General features: G+C 39.0%; 1 protein-coding gene across 8 annotated transcripts in view; it reads left to right on the forward strand.

Annotated features, from left to right (window-relative positions):
• The window catches only part of USP15 (ubiquitin specific peptidase 15), a 131,695-nt gene that overhangs the window by 67,553 nt on the left and 49,100 nt on the right, over positions 1-15,042 (forward strand). For 7 of the 8 annotated variants that reach the window (XR_007769402.1, XR_007769420.1, XR_007769426.1 and 4 more), the window contains exon 7: positions 10,242-10,325. The exons of the other annotated variant lie outside the window; for it this stretch is intronic. Coding sequence is in view for 4 of the 7 variants with exons in the window: in XM_050923363.1 (XP_050779320.1) it covers positions 10,242-10,325 (84 nt within the window). In the remaining 3 variants the exon portion in view is untranslated. The remainder of the gene's footprint in view (positions 1-10,241; positions 10,326-15,042) is intronic. 8 annotated transcript variants of the gene reach the window in all.

Below are 15,042 nucleotides of genomic sequence, written 5' to 3' on the forward strand. Positions count from 1 at the left end.
AACTTCAGCAGCCAGAGTTTCGAATGAGGTTCATCTGTTATTGAAGACTGTGGTTTAAAGATAAGCACAAAGAAAATGGAAGCTATGCAAATAGGGAATGTAGAAGAAGAGTTATAGTTTGAAGTTTCAGGAGAGAAGCTGAGGCAGAAGAATGAACTTGTGTACTTGGGAAGTACACTTAATGCCATCAGAGGGAGATCTGGAAAATTGAAAAGAAGAAAACAATGTGCATGGATGACATTGAAAAAGATGACAGGAGTATTGCAGGACAGGCAGTTAAGTAATAAAGGAAAAGTGTATGCTGCATGTGTTTGTCCCTGCCTGCTCTATGGTTTCGAAATGGTGAGTCTTACGGAGATGGAAGAAAATATCATGCAGGTAGTAGAAAACAGTATTCTTAATAGAATGCCAGGCAAGCAGAGGGTAGATGAGTATGCATGAAAGAAATTAGGGAGAAGATGAATTGGCTGGAAATGCACATTTGAGGTGGGCTGGACTGTTGATAAGAATGAGAGGAGAACAATCAGCAAAGAAAGCATGGAAGGAAGAGTACGGCAAAAAAGGATAGAAGACCAAAGATTCAAGGGAAAGTCTCTAAGAGAAATTTGAAGATAAAAGGACTGGAACTCCCATACCATGGCACGAATCCATAGATGTTGACATGGTAAAGAATTATGGGCATCTCTAACCCCATGTAAACAGGAAAAGGAGTCAAGAAGTGAAGTTAAGGAATTTTCAACAAATAATAGCACAGGGATGAATATTAGGAAAGTTTTTGTAAATATTAAGAATACCAGAAAATATTTAAAAATTGATAAAGAAATGGGAACAGTTTGGTGCCTCTGGAATGTTAGGGGACTAAAACACTAAACATGTAAGAAAGGTACTTTCCGCTTTTGAAAAAGTAGAAGGTAGTAGTGGCAGTGCTTCAAGAAACTAACTCAAAACAAAAGAAGAAATCACACTTAAAAGGAAATGGCCATCTCATGTATATGGAACGTCTTACAGTTCCTGAAACAGAAGGGTGTTTATATTACTAAGTAAGCAAGTAGCAAGGAAATGTGAAAGTATCAAAACAGACCCAGATGACAGGTGAGTTTTGGTGCAGGGATGTGTAGAGGGTTACAGTGTGTAACATCTATGCACCAAATGAGGATAGCTCATTGGTTAATATTTTTGGAATGATTACAGCATTTCAGAATTCATGGATAATAGCTGCAGATGACTTTAACTGTTGTCTTCACCTAATGTCAGGTAGATCACCAATTAGGTGAGAAGCTCCATGTAAAACAGCTCAAATACTGGAGTCAACACGTAAAGAATAGGACATGATAGATATATGAGGTTCCTACTCTCTAATGGGAAGGATTTCACTTTTTACTCCAAAATTGCCAAAATGTGTAAAAATTGATCTATCCTAGTATAGCAAAAGTTCTTTTACATGAAATTTTTAATGTTAGAATTGTATTAAATTATATCTCGCGCCATGCATCTATCTTCCTGACAATTAAGTCTAATTCAGGAATAAGAGACAGAAGTTGGAAATTTAGTAATATATTGTTAAAAGACGTAGACTTTGTGAATAAAAATAAAAAATATGCTGATTATTATATTGAAGATAATCCCTTACAGGAAATGTTCCCAGAAACTAGTTGGGGGCAGCCTTTAAAGCAATAATGAGGGGACGTATTATCTCATATAATTGTCATGGGGAAAAAAAGACATAAGAACATGTAGACTTAGGCCACGTCCAGACTAGGGTATTAAAATCGATTTTAGATACGCAACTTCAGCTACGGGAATAACGTAGCTGAAGTCGAATTTCTAAAATCGAGGTACTCACCCGTCCAGACGGCGCGGCATCGATGTCCGCGGCTCTCCGTGTCGATTCCGGAACTCCGTTCGGGTTGATGGAGTTCCGGAATCGAATCGATGTAAGCGCGCTCGGGGATCGATACATCGCGTCCAGACTAGACGCGATATATCGATCCCCGAGCAATCGATTTTAACCCACCGATGTCGTGGGTTAGTCTGGACGTGGGCTCAGAGGAACAAACTTTCAGGTTGAAGAAGCAATATTATTTGACTTAACACAGACTTGCTTCAAGAGATTGACAAAAAAGCATTAGAAGCGCTAATAACAGGAGAAAAAACAGACAGCTCTTACTTGCTGAACACAGGTGGTTTTGAAGGGGAAACAAATCTGGCAAATTACTACCAGACGGATTTCTTACAGAAAACTCAGAACAGCCGTACCCTATGTTAAGGACAAAAGTGGAATACTCCAAAAAAAAAAAACAAAAAAAGGGATTAACAAAATAATAACAGAATATTTCAGAAAGATCTATACTAGCAAATATGTAAACGTGGAAGAATTAAGAACTAGTATATTGCAGGATTTTAAACAGCCCAGGCTTTCATATAATGAGTAGTAGATACCCAGCAGCACAGGAAGAAAAAGAGATGGTAATCGCATTACTAAAATCAGAGAAGTCCTGCACCAGATGTATCCATCCTGAATACTATAAAATATTTAAAAATACAGGTCTCTCCATTGTTAGCTAATGTATTTCAGCCTTCTTGGGTAACAGTATGCTTAATAAAATAACTTCTATCAGATATACCATATATACTTGTTCATAAGCTGAATTTTTTTAGTAAGAAAGGGAGGCATCAGAGAAGGGGGTCAGCTCATGAACGGGTATAGAGAAGGAGAGGTGGGACACAACCCCTCCCCCAACAGAGGGGGGGCAAGGAGAGGCAGCAAAGCCAACAGAGCCAGAAGGGAAGAGTCAGGGCCAGAGTTTCTCCACTTCTGGCCATGCTGCTCTCCCTCCAGCCTCTGAAGCAGCTGCAGCTCTGGGGCTGGCAGTCTGTGGCTGGGCCTTCCAGCCTGCAGGAGCAACTCCAGCCAGGCCAGAGACGTCCTCCCCTGGCCCGTCCCAGCTAGGGTGGGATGGGATGGGATGAGGAGAGTATGGGGGTTGGGCACAGGGGTTACTTTCCTGACCCACAGCTTCTTCCCCCTTCTCCTCCCCCCCCAGCCCAATTTCGCTGTCCCGGCGCATCAAGGTAAACAGCTGGCGGGCCAGGACACTTTGTGTACTTAGGTTTATCTCTGTGCCTGTGGACACTCGAGGTAAACAAACTGTCTTTACTTAGCCATCTTGGGGGGTCGGCGTATAAACGAACTGTTTTTGATTGAGTATATACGGCAGTTTGATACCTAAACAAATAAGGATGTATCAGATCCAGCATGTTATAGGCTCATCTCTTTAATAAATATAGATAGTAAGATTTTAACTAAACTACTAGCATCCAGATTAGAGACAATAATGCCTAAATTAGTGCGCCAAAGCCAAATTGGCTTTCTAAAAGGAAGAAGCTCCTTAACAAAAAAAACTGCTACATATGCTACAGGATTCTGAGAGCTCTAATAAAAACACCTGCGTTTTTAGCTATGGATGCAGAACAGACTTTAGATTTAGTAGAATGCCCATTTTTATTTAGAACAATTTGGGGAACACTTTAATCCACTTCTGAAAGTAATCTACAAAAATCCTAAAGCGTGTATTTGGGGAAATGTCTCAAAGACTAAGCTGATATTGTTATACAGAGGAATAAGAAAAGAGTGTCTCTTATAACGCTTACTAATTTGCTTTAATTATCAAACCATAGTGCAAAAAACAAACAAACCCAGAGACACTGAAGAAATTCAGAGAATAAGTGTATTAGGAATAGAAAACAAAGTTTCATTTTACGCTAATGACCTTATGCTTTTTATACAAGATCTAAATAAAAGATGACCAGTATTACAAGAAATAATTGAAGCCTTTAGTCTACATCCTGATTCCTGACCAAACTACTTTGAATCAGAGATACTGCACCTCTGCATCAAAATATACCTGATAAATTTTACATGCCCACTGAAGGTAGTGAGGAGACCAATTGCCAGGCAAAACCCCAAAAGTCAGTAAATTCTAAATAGCTACTTGGAATAATCTTTTAAAATTATATCTGACACAGAATCTGTAAGCTCTAAAATCATATTCAATATTTTTAAGGAGACCAGTGTCTTGCAAAAAATTCAGTGAGTTGGGAAGCTCCAGAACTTAATTCAAATTAGAAATAGCTGTTTAGCCAGTTAACTGACCAAATGTTCATATGACTTTGAATGGATATTATTTGATCAGACAAAGTCAAAGGATAAAATTAAATGAAACACATTATTTAAAATGAAAGTAGCACTATCCAGTATCCAATTTATTTTAATCACTATTGGCATCTTAAGAATACAGAACTAGCTAAGGCACCAAATATTAAATTATCACTTCATCTCCTGACAAATAAGCCTAAATAAATATATATATTTAATATTTGGAGCTACTTTCTAGCTCAAATAATAAACAGATATCACAGACATGAGGCTGATATAGGTAAGGACAATATGACTTCCTTTTGTTGTTGAAATGAATAGCATTCTCTTTTATTTTGTAAAATAAAGATCATGTCATCCGTTTCACATTGCTCAGTATGTTCTTGAATATACCTATAATAAATATTTCATTCTGTAACAGCTAAAGTTTCAGAATTCAGTTGAGTACGAATAAAGTTTGATAATTGGTTTTCTGTTCTTATATCGAAGAATTGCTGCATTGACTTAAATAGTAAACTACCTTGACTATTGTCAGATATTTTTTAAGGGAGTTGCTATAACACTGTTTTACAGAAAACGTGGATGTTACTTTAGCACATTAAAAGATGCCCTGATTTCAAACCAAAGCAACTTCTTTCTTTTCTTTTTCTCAACCCTCTACTTATCGCTGCAGGGTCTGAATGCATATTCTTTAGTCAAACATTTACAAACATGCTTTAAAACAATGCAGTCAAAATTTCTTGTGCCATATTTTTAAATTACTGCACTATGTAGAAAATGCCTTCAGTCTTGGAATCTATATTATAGTTAAAATGAGAGAATTGAACTAACGTATTTTGTCACAGCAAATGTTTGACATGCTTACTTTATTTGTTAGTAGACCTGTTTTGCCATTGCTACAGGATCTTTTATTTTAAAAAGTGAAAATTGAAAGTAAGAATGACCTGTGAACACTCTTGTCTGCAATCTTATGATTGATCTTTTTGTACTTTCCATTGTTAGTTTGATATCATTTTGAAAAGTGATAATGAAATAATTCTCCACTTATTGTTTTACAGTGTTTGTGAAAAGGTAGTTTGCTTTGTATTGAATGCTGTAAGTGCCATGACTGCTTTCTGTTTTTCTTAGTACTCAAGCTTATCAGTGTCAGCAAGAATGTAAACAGCTCTAAGAATGTTTTAGCTAGCTGCCTGTCGCAGAGTATTAAGACTGACTTACTAAGGTGTCATATTAAGCTGTCACATTATTTCGTAGCAAATGCATGGTTTTATATAGATATTTAGAATATGGACATTTCCCATCTATATATAAAAACTTTCTGATTGCTATCTTATTTAGAATCAAAGTTTACTTACTCTATTTATCTTTGGGGGGGAAAGTCCATTAATAGTAAAACTGAGTGGGATTACTTTGACTATTTGGTAGATATTAGCTGTAACAGATTGCTTCTCTTTCTTAAAAACAAAATCGTATTTATGTGGTCAAATACCATACACATTACAAATTTTTGTTTGAAAATTTAATTGAAAATAAACAATCAATTGTTCCAGCTCACTTTGTCTTTAAGTTCCTTTTAAAATACTTGATCTCAAGAAAGTGAAGTGTAAACAGTTTCACTTTTGATTTAACTTGAGCTTAAATAGTCAATGAGAAGTTGACTTCATAATATTTTATAACTTTCCTGTGCGTGTAGTCTATGTATTTATTTATTGCTTTTGATGCACTGGAGAGAGGTAAATAGTGAGGTCACCCAAAGATCTGTACTGAAACCTATGCTGTTTAACATATTCCTGAATTATCTGGAAAAGTGATGAAGTGGCAAAATGTGCAGAGGATACAAAAATACTCAAGATAGTTAAATCCAAAGCAGCTGTGAGTAATTACAAAGGGATCTCACTACACTGGGAGACTGGTAACAAAATGGCAGATGAAATTCAGTGTTGATAAGTGCAAAATAATACACATTGGAAAACAATCCCAACTATACATACAAAATGATAGGGTCTAAATTAGCTATTATCTTTCAAGAAAGAGATTTTGGCATTATCATGGATAGTTCTCTGAAAATATCTGCTCAATGTGCTGCAGCAGTCAAAAAAAGCTAACAATCTTAGGAACCATTAGGAAAGGGATAGATGATAAAACTGAAAATATCATAATGCTGCTGTATAAATGCATGGTATGCCCCCACCTTGCCTACTACATGCAGTTCTGGTCACCTTATCTCAAAAAAGATATGTTAGAAGTGGAAAAGGTAAGAGAAGGGCAATGAAAATGATTAGAGATAAGGTACAGTTTCCATATGAGGAGAGATTAACAAGACTGAGACTGTTCAGATTATAAAAAAGGTGACTAAGAGGGGATATGAGAGAAGTCTGTAAAATCGTGAATGGTATGGAGAAAGTAAATAAGGAACTGTTATTTTTCCCTTCACATAATGCATTTGTTCCCTCTTTTATCTCTGTTAAAATGTTTGCCGGTGAAAGAGATGAGTCACATATTTAATACCCATCAAAGCCAGAGGCCTCCCCCTGTTTCGGGGATAACTTTCTATGCATTTATCAGACACTATGAGGTAACACTGTTGCTGGAGGAGGTGTCTGTGTGGGGAGATTGCAGCTGGAGCTGCAGGGGCATTGTGGTAGGAGGAGGCCTCTGGGTGACTGGGCAGGGGGTACCCTAGTCAGGTTGGTGGGTTCTGGAGGTTTGAGATTTTGGGGGCTGGTTCTGATGTGCCCAACCCTGGGGCTATGGGTCCTGGAGGTGGGTATCACTGAGGATCTGGTGGCTGCAGCACAGCCAGGGTGGGTTTCTCTTGGGAGGCAGGAGAGGGCGATAGAGGGTTTGTGGTACTGTGCCAGGGGCTGTCTGTCTGGACTTCCCCCACTGGCTCCTGGGATCGTTGCCATGCCCAGTGCAGAGAGTTGTCAGGGGGATCCCCAGCTCTAGGTCAGGGGATGCCAGGGAAGCAGAGTGAGGGGTCCTGCTGTAAAGCATCAGGTGGTCCAGCTGGGAGGAGGACATGGTCACAGGCAAACGGCATGGCAGATCCTGCTGAAGGGCAGGTTGGGGTCCTAGGCAGGCAGTGAGGGAATCCCAGGGAGGCAGCGAGGGACTGAGCTCCCAGTGCAGGGTTCTTTTGGGGGTTCTCTGGCCACTTTGGGGTTCCCAAGCTGATAGTAAATGTATGATGGAGATTCCCTGACCGAGGGGTTCTGAGGGGTATCGGGTTCCTGGCCAGGGACTCTGGGGGCTAGGTCCCAGGGAATATCTGTGGGGGTCCTTGGCTGGCAACTCTGGATACAAGGGGCTATCTGGGGCCCCTGGCTGGGGACTCTGATTGCTACTACTGACTATGCTCCTCACTCCTCAGCTGGTGCCAGAATCCTGGTCCAGGCACTGCCTGGTGTTCCCCAGGTACAGCCAATCACCGTGAAAACTTTCTATCCACAGTGAGGGACTGAGTTCCCAGTGGGAGGTCCTTTTGAAGGTGTTCCTGGATCCTGGGGGCTCTTGGTGGGGGGAATCCTTTGAGTAAGGTAATACCAATATTTAAAAAGGGCTTTAGAGGTGATTCTGACAATTATAGACCGTAAGTCTAATATCAGTACCAGGCAAATTAGTTGAAACAATAGTAAAGAATAAAATTGTCAGACACACAGAAAGGCAAAAGTCAACGTGGTTTCTGTAAAGGGAAATCATGTCTTACTAATCTATTAGAGTTCTTTGAAGGGGTCAACAAACGTGGACAAGGGGGATCCAGTGGACATAGCGTACTTAGATTTCCAGAAAGCCTTTGACAAGGTCCCTCACCAAAGGCTCTTACGTAAATTAAGTTGTCATAGGATAAGAGGGAAGATTCTTTCATGGATTGAGAACTCATTAAAAGACAGAGAACAAAGGATAAGAATAAATGGTAAATTTTCAGAATGGAGAGGGGTAACTAGTGATGTTCCCCAAGGGTCAGTCCTAGGACCAATGCTATTCAACTTATTCATAAATGATCTGGAGAAAGGGGTAAACAGTGAGGTGGCAAAGTTTGCAGATGATGCTAAACTGATCAAGATAGTTAAGACCAAAGCAGATTGTGAAGAACTTCAAAAAGATCTCACAAAACTAAGTGACTGGGCAACAAAATGGCAAATGAAATTTCATGTAGATAAATGTAAAGTAATGCAGATTGGAAAAAATAACCCCAGCTATACATACAATATGATAGGGGTTAATTTAGCTACAACTGATCAGGAAAAAGATCTTGGAGTCATCGTGGATAGTTCTCTGAAGACATCCTTGCAATGTCCAGGGGCAGTCAAAAAAGCAAACAGCAAGTGGGTGCGGAAGCACTGCAATGGGTTACCCAGGAAGGTGGTGGAATCTCCTTCCTTTGAGGTTTTTAAGGTCAGGCTTGGAAAAGCCCTGGCTGGGATGATTTAGTTGGGAATTGGTCCTGTTTTGAGCAGGTGGTTGGACTAGATGACCTCCTGAGGTCCCTTCCAACCCTGATATTCTGTGAGTTATAACACATGACCAGGAGTTGCCCAATGGAATTAATAGACAGCAGTTTTAAAACAAACATAAGGAAGAACTTCCCATGGCAACAAGTTCCACAGGTTGACTATGCCTTGTGTGATGTTATGAAGGCCAAAAGTCTAAGTGGTTTCAAAAAATAATCGGACCTATCCTCCATTACCTTATCTATCAATGGCTATTAGCTAGTATGGTCAGGGACATAACCCCAGACTCCAGGTGTCCCTTAACGTCTGACTACAGGAATCTGGTACTGGACAACTCAGAATTGACCTATTCTGTTGATTTGTTCTGAAGCATCTGTCACTGGCTTCTGTCAGATAGTACTGGGCTAGATGAACTATTGGTCTGACCCAGGAAAGCTGTTCTTATGGTCCAAAGAAGAGATGGTGATTTAAATTATATCCTGGGAAGAGTACATAATAATATCAGAAGGCCAAAGGTATTTTCACAAAATAAAATTTTCTTTTCCCAGTGACCATATCTTATGCTTTTATTGCTTAGAAGTATTAGGATCTAGTTGTTGTTTAAATATTTTTAAGTAAGTATCAAATCTCACATGGAGAATTCTTGAAACAGAATCTATGTCTGCTGTGAGCCATTTTGTTTTTGAAAGCAGAGAACATCTGAACACATAATATTTGTTACTACTTCTGCCTAACTTTTGCATGCCATAGTACTAAGCAATCTTAGGTCACCTGGGAGCCAGGTTGAGGCAAAGTCCAATTAAGTCAGTTAGGGTTTTTCCATGGTTTTCAGTAGTTTTTGTGTTGGGTCCATATGCTTAATCAAGGAAAAACAGTAAGATTATGCTGTACATTAATTAGATGTAATTGTTACAACTCAAGGGGTCTCCTTTATTGAAAACATTTAACAACTCCAACTTTATCATTTTTAAAAGTATGTATAGTTTAGATAATGTGCTTAGAACATAATGCTCTGATTTGACTTGCCGTTGAGTAAACATGAAATATTTTCTGATGTTTTGCGTCTCCAACAATTTCTGTTAATGTCCATCAGTCAGTAAAAAGAGAACCTTCTAAGTGGTACAATGTTGCTTTTAAATGGCTGAATTTACACTAATTTGGGAATACTTATCTTTTTAAAACATGTATTCTTATTTTAGTTACAAATGACACTTTCATATCTCATCTCAAAAGCCATTTTAAAATTTAGAAATTAATACAGCCTATAAAAGGTTTTATGTTCCAATTTTTAGAAGAAAAATGCATCTGCTTTATTTTGTTCGTATAGGCTGATTAACTTTTTGGCATTTTTTTTCTGTAGACCATTTTTGGCCTATTTTAGTAATTTTTGTGATATCTAGTGTGATATGAAAGTTTGACATGAAGTGTTATGAAATAATCCATTTTAATTTTAAGAAGATGCATTTTGAATCTGGAAACCATTATCCTGAATAATTAGCGCTCTGCTCATAAGAACTTTATTTTTTCATACATATTTACATACATTGTTCATCTGTTAGCTTTTTCTTTTTCATGATTAATTTTAATATCTCAGCATTTTTATCTAATTTAACATTTTCATATTTTTAAAGGTCCCCAGGTGCATCCAATTTTTCAACTTTACCAAAGATCTCTCCATCTCTATCAAATAATTATAACAACATCAACAACAGAAAGTAAGCAACATATCTTAAGAATTTTTTTATTTAATTGAAATCTCCCAAATATGATTTGGAAAATGACCTTGTTTTTTTTACTTTTTAAGTTAGGGAATTAGTTTTGTTTTGACAATGCACTGGTTGTAATTTCTTTATTATTGGTCAGTACTTAGTGCGAGTGCTGTATAAACATGCTATCAAGAAGTGAAACTCTGTTAAAGATGCTTGGGTGACTCATATATAATACTGTTCAACAGATATGAGACTAAAAAGAACATTGAATGCCATAAGAAAGCGTCTTAAGACTTCCTTTAGAGTTTATCATGTTAAATACATTTTTAAAAATGTACTGATGTGTTTGAGAGAAACTAATAAATTAAAGGACCTTTAAAGTGAAGGGAGGCAGCCCCCCCCCCGCCCAAAAAAAAATCCCTATGGATTGTGTTAGAGTGGACAACATCACGTACAGGTTTGAGACCACTGCAATATGAAGACATAATGGTCAGGTGAGACTGATTTATAGTCCTTGAGTTCACATTGATAGTCTGTCTACCTACTGTTGTGCCTTGGTGTTAGAAGTCTGAGATCATTTCATAAAAAGGATTGTTGTGTTTGGATATTGTAACAATAGATGCTCAGTGAAAACACAGACTTTTAATCTTTCTTTAAAATGTGTTTTCTTTAAAATTGTCTCTATCACTTCCTCCTCTCCTTGGGCTGCCACCTTGATGTGGTGGTGAAGCTTGCATATACTTAACATCCTAAGAGCAATGCTGTCTGGAGTCCTGTACTCCTGGTAGAGTCACCCAGGGCAGTCAGGTGAGATTGCAGTAAGATGATTGTGCTGTAGTTGCACACTCAAAGGAGGATCTTTAAACAAACTTTAATTGTTTCTCTGAAGCTTATAAAAGCCTAAGGCTAACTCTGAACATCAGCAAAACAAAATTTCTCCACTAGACAGTCCTCAGTCAGTCATCAGACCCAGCAAGAAAGATCTGTATTGACAAAGAAGAACTGGAAAATGTAGAATACTTTGCTTATCTTGTTGGCCATCTCTCACGGAGGGCCGACACAGATGTCGATATTCAGCACAGAATTTGCTGTGCCAACTTTACCTTTGGCAAACTGTCTCAACGGGTGTTCAACAATCACAACATCAGAACACATAGTAAACTGTTAGTTTACAAAGTGGTGGTAATCCCAACTCTCCAAGGCTGTGACACTTGAGTGACCTACAGAAAACACCTGGACTGTCAGCACCAGCGCTTTCTACGGAAGATCCTCAACATAAAATGGGAGGATCATTGCACTAATGTCAGTGTTCTCACAGAGGCCAACATCTTCAATGTTGAGGCCCTGATTATCCAGCACCAGCTGAGGTGGAGTGAGCACTGTGTGCGCATGCCTGATATATGCTTACCAAAACAACTGCTGTATGCTCAGCTCGCCAAAGGAGAAAGGAAATGAGGAGGCCAAAAGAAACGCTTTAAAGATACCCTCAAAATAAACATCATGTGAAGTGGCATCGACAGCGCATGCTGAGAGACAGCAGCCCAGGTTAGGGATAACTAGTAAAGACTTGTCAGAGAAGGAACATCCACTTTTGAGGAAAATTGCCTTGCCCTGGTCGCAGAAAAACCAGAGAAGAGAAAGGAAAGACAACAGTTAAGGAGCAATTTCGGCCCAACCCAATCTTCCAGCACCACCTGCAATGTCTGCCAATGAGCCTGTGGCTCAAGAATTGGACTCTTCAGTCACCTATGAAATATAAAACCTGTAAAAGAGATCATCCTTGACCTTGAGGGATTGTCGACGCCTATCACTTCCTACTTGTCAGGGATCTACAGGGTGCTGGCACTTTTGTTCAGAATCTCAGCAGACGTATCAAAGAGACAATGAGTGTAGAAACTGAAGTGTTTTACCCATGGAAACTTGCTCAGGTTAAATTTGAGATACATAAGAATAGTATTGGGAAGATGATTGTTGCAGGGCTAAATGGAAATGTGGAGTTGACTTTGCTGTTAATCCTGCTCTAGGCTTAATTAGAGTATACTCTAGTCTTTTACTATTTTGATACTAAAACCTGAAAAAGGAGAGATGTCCTTACAATTCTGGCTGAACTCCCCCTTGTGGATGCTTACCATGCTGCTGTAATAGGCCCAACAGTTCAATCCCGGATTCCAGTCACTGTTTCAAGCTTAGAGCTTCTAGATACGCTCTCAAGCACACACACACCCTTAGCTATGGGACTCTTCAGTGTAACTGCTTAAGCACCAAAACTAGTGCTGATCCTCTCTAGTAGCAATTGCATGTTCCCCAGTGTTCCATTAAAGCTGTGGGTGCTCTAGAGTACTATTTCATCCACTGGTAACTGTGACAGGTAAAATAAGGAGGACAGAGACTTTGCAAAGGAATTTGTAAATCAGTCACACTTTACTCATAGACACAGCACAAGAAATACAGAGATCTATGAAAAAATAATAAAAATAATAAAACCCTGTCTCCAGTGTCCTTATTTTTTTGAGAGCTCTCTCTGGATGTTCGTCAGTCCTTTCAGGGCCCCAGAACCCTCCTCTCCTCCATCTCTACTGCCCAGTCTTGCCTTTTTGTTCCAGTCAGTGAGAGCGCACCTTCTAAGGGCAGAACTTATCCATTTATGAAGATCCAGACTCCTCACGGAGGTTACTCCCTCAGCAACTTCATGTCCATCCTCAGGTGATTTGTTGCTTAGTTACAGCGCATCTGAAGTCCAGATTGGGAAAACTGGTACCCCTGGGCTACAGCCCTCGCATCAATGGGAAATCATTCAGGTTAGTGGCTTTTGATGGCACTCCATTGTTAACCCTCTGCTAGTGAGCCTACAGAGTCTCTGCTAACTTCTCCTAGAAACCCAATATGGAAGTTATATTCTTATATTCTGTTGAAACTTCATATGGCAAAGTACATATCACAAGAAAATTCATGGTTCCCAAGTGTACACAGCATTCATCTCAAGAAGTAAAGGGATTTACTCTAACCAGATTCCCAGTGTCTTCTGAAGCTTATTGGCTGCAATAATGGTTGTAAAAGACTTTACTACACTTGTTGCCAGACTGTTTAGTAAATCAGGCAGCACAGGCATTGCGCTAATTACAGGAGCGCTCCCGCCATGGGGAAGTGGGGATCACTGAGCAGAATTGACCTGGGGGCAGGGGCGGCTCTAGGGATTTTGCTGCAAGCATGGCAGGCAGGCTGTCTCCGGCGGTTTGCCTGCGGAGGGTCCACTGGTCCTGTGGCTTCGGCGGACCCTCCGCAGGCACACCTGCGGGAGGTCCATCGAAGCCGCGGGACCAGCGGACCCTCTGCAGGCAAGCCGCCGAGGGCAGCCTGCCTGCTGCCCTCGCGGCGCCGGCAGAGCGCCCCCGCAGCTTGCCACCCCAAGCATGCGCTTGGTGTGCTGGGGCCTGGAGCTGCCCCTGCCTTGGAGGGAAAGGTCTCCAAACCACTAGAACATACTCTCTTTTGTGGGCCAGAATTGAGACCAGAAATAGATTCCCCTTTGGAGAAATAAATTAGGACAGATGCATTTTCCTCACAACAACTCAGCATTGACAGCTTACCTGAATTTGTGTGTATTTCATTTTTTGGAATACTTTCATTTTATTTTACATTGCCACAGGAATATTATATTTACCATATAATTTTCAGTAGTATGTACCACAAAATACAAAAGGCTATGTTATCACCTTGCATGACTCTCATGTTAAAACAAAAAATGAGTATCAATTTATCTTCATTTGATTAATTGTATCTTAATATAACAAATTAGTTACAAAATAATGTAATCCAGAGAAAATATTGCATATGGTTTAGTCTGTACAAAGACTGATATTTACATCTAGAAGATTTCTGGCTATTTTAATGCTACTTATACTGTTAATATTATGACCCCTGTGTATGCATTATGTCTCAGGTTGATGCAAGGTGCTTTCCCTTAGTGTCTCTGTCTAAGGGAATGAAGAGCTTTTTTAAGAAATATGAGGTATACTTGATTCTTGCATGTGTGTCTTTGAGGAAGGAGAGGTTCTCTAATTTTTTCTTTGTAATGTTCAAGAGAGCAGACTGTTTTTTAAAATTGGTTTTCTTCATCAGTAGTGAAATACTTTCAGATTAACTCAGAAAAACTGCTGAATTAAAATAGATACATGTACGGAGGAGGACTGAAAGTGGGAGTTCATCTTGTACTCATTTAAATTGTGTATACTGAATACAAGTCTTAAGGGATATTTTTTAAATTAAAAAGTGTCCAGGGTACATCATAAACCACCTTCACCCACTTGCATTTTTATGATTATGAGGATTAATTCGTTGCACTGCGTGTTCTTTCCTTGTCATGTTTTTTCTTAGCAAATGACCTTCAAAATCTTGCTCAGGTTTAGCCTAATGTGAAATAATTGAGGTTTGTAGAAATGCTCTTGAATCTTATCCAAAGCTGCTATCATAAATATTTCATGATTAGTAACTAAAAACAGTTTAAGGAATTTTAATCTTTTACTTGATTTTTTAAAAAAAAATTTCTATATGTAAGATAAAACTTGCTGTTTTACTAGGCTCTTTTACTATTCCAAGTTTTTAAAATATGTTTGTTTTACTGGGGGGGTTTATATTTAGTATTTATGTTCTGTCATATGGTAATAAATTACCATGAACTTAGCTAACATTTTAGTTATGATATAGTCTCCTCCAGTCTCACTAG

This window comes from Gopherus flavomarginatus, chromosome 1, assembly GCF_025201925.1.
Source record: "Gopherus flavomarginatus isolate rGopFla2 chromosome 1, rGopFla2.mat.asm, whole genome shotgun sequence".
Classification (NCBI taxonomy): Eukaryota; Metazoa; Chordata; order Testudines; family Testudinidae; genus Gopherus; species Gopherus flavomarginatus.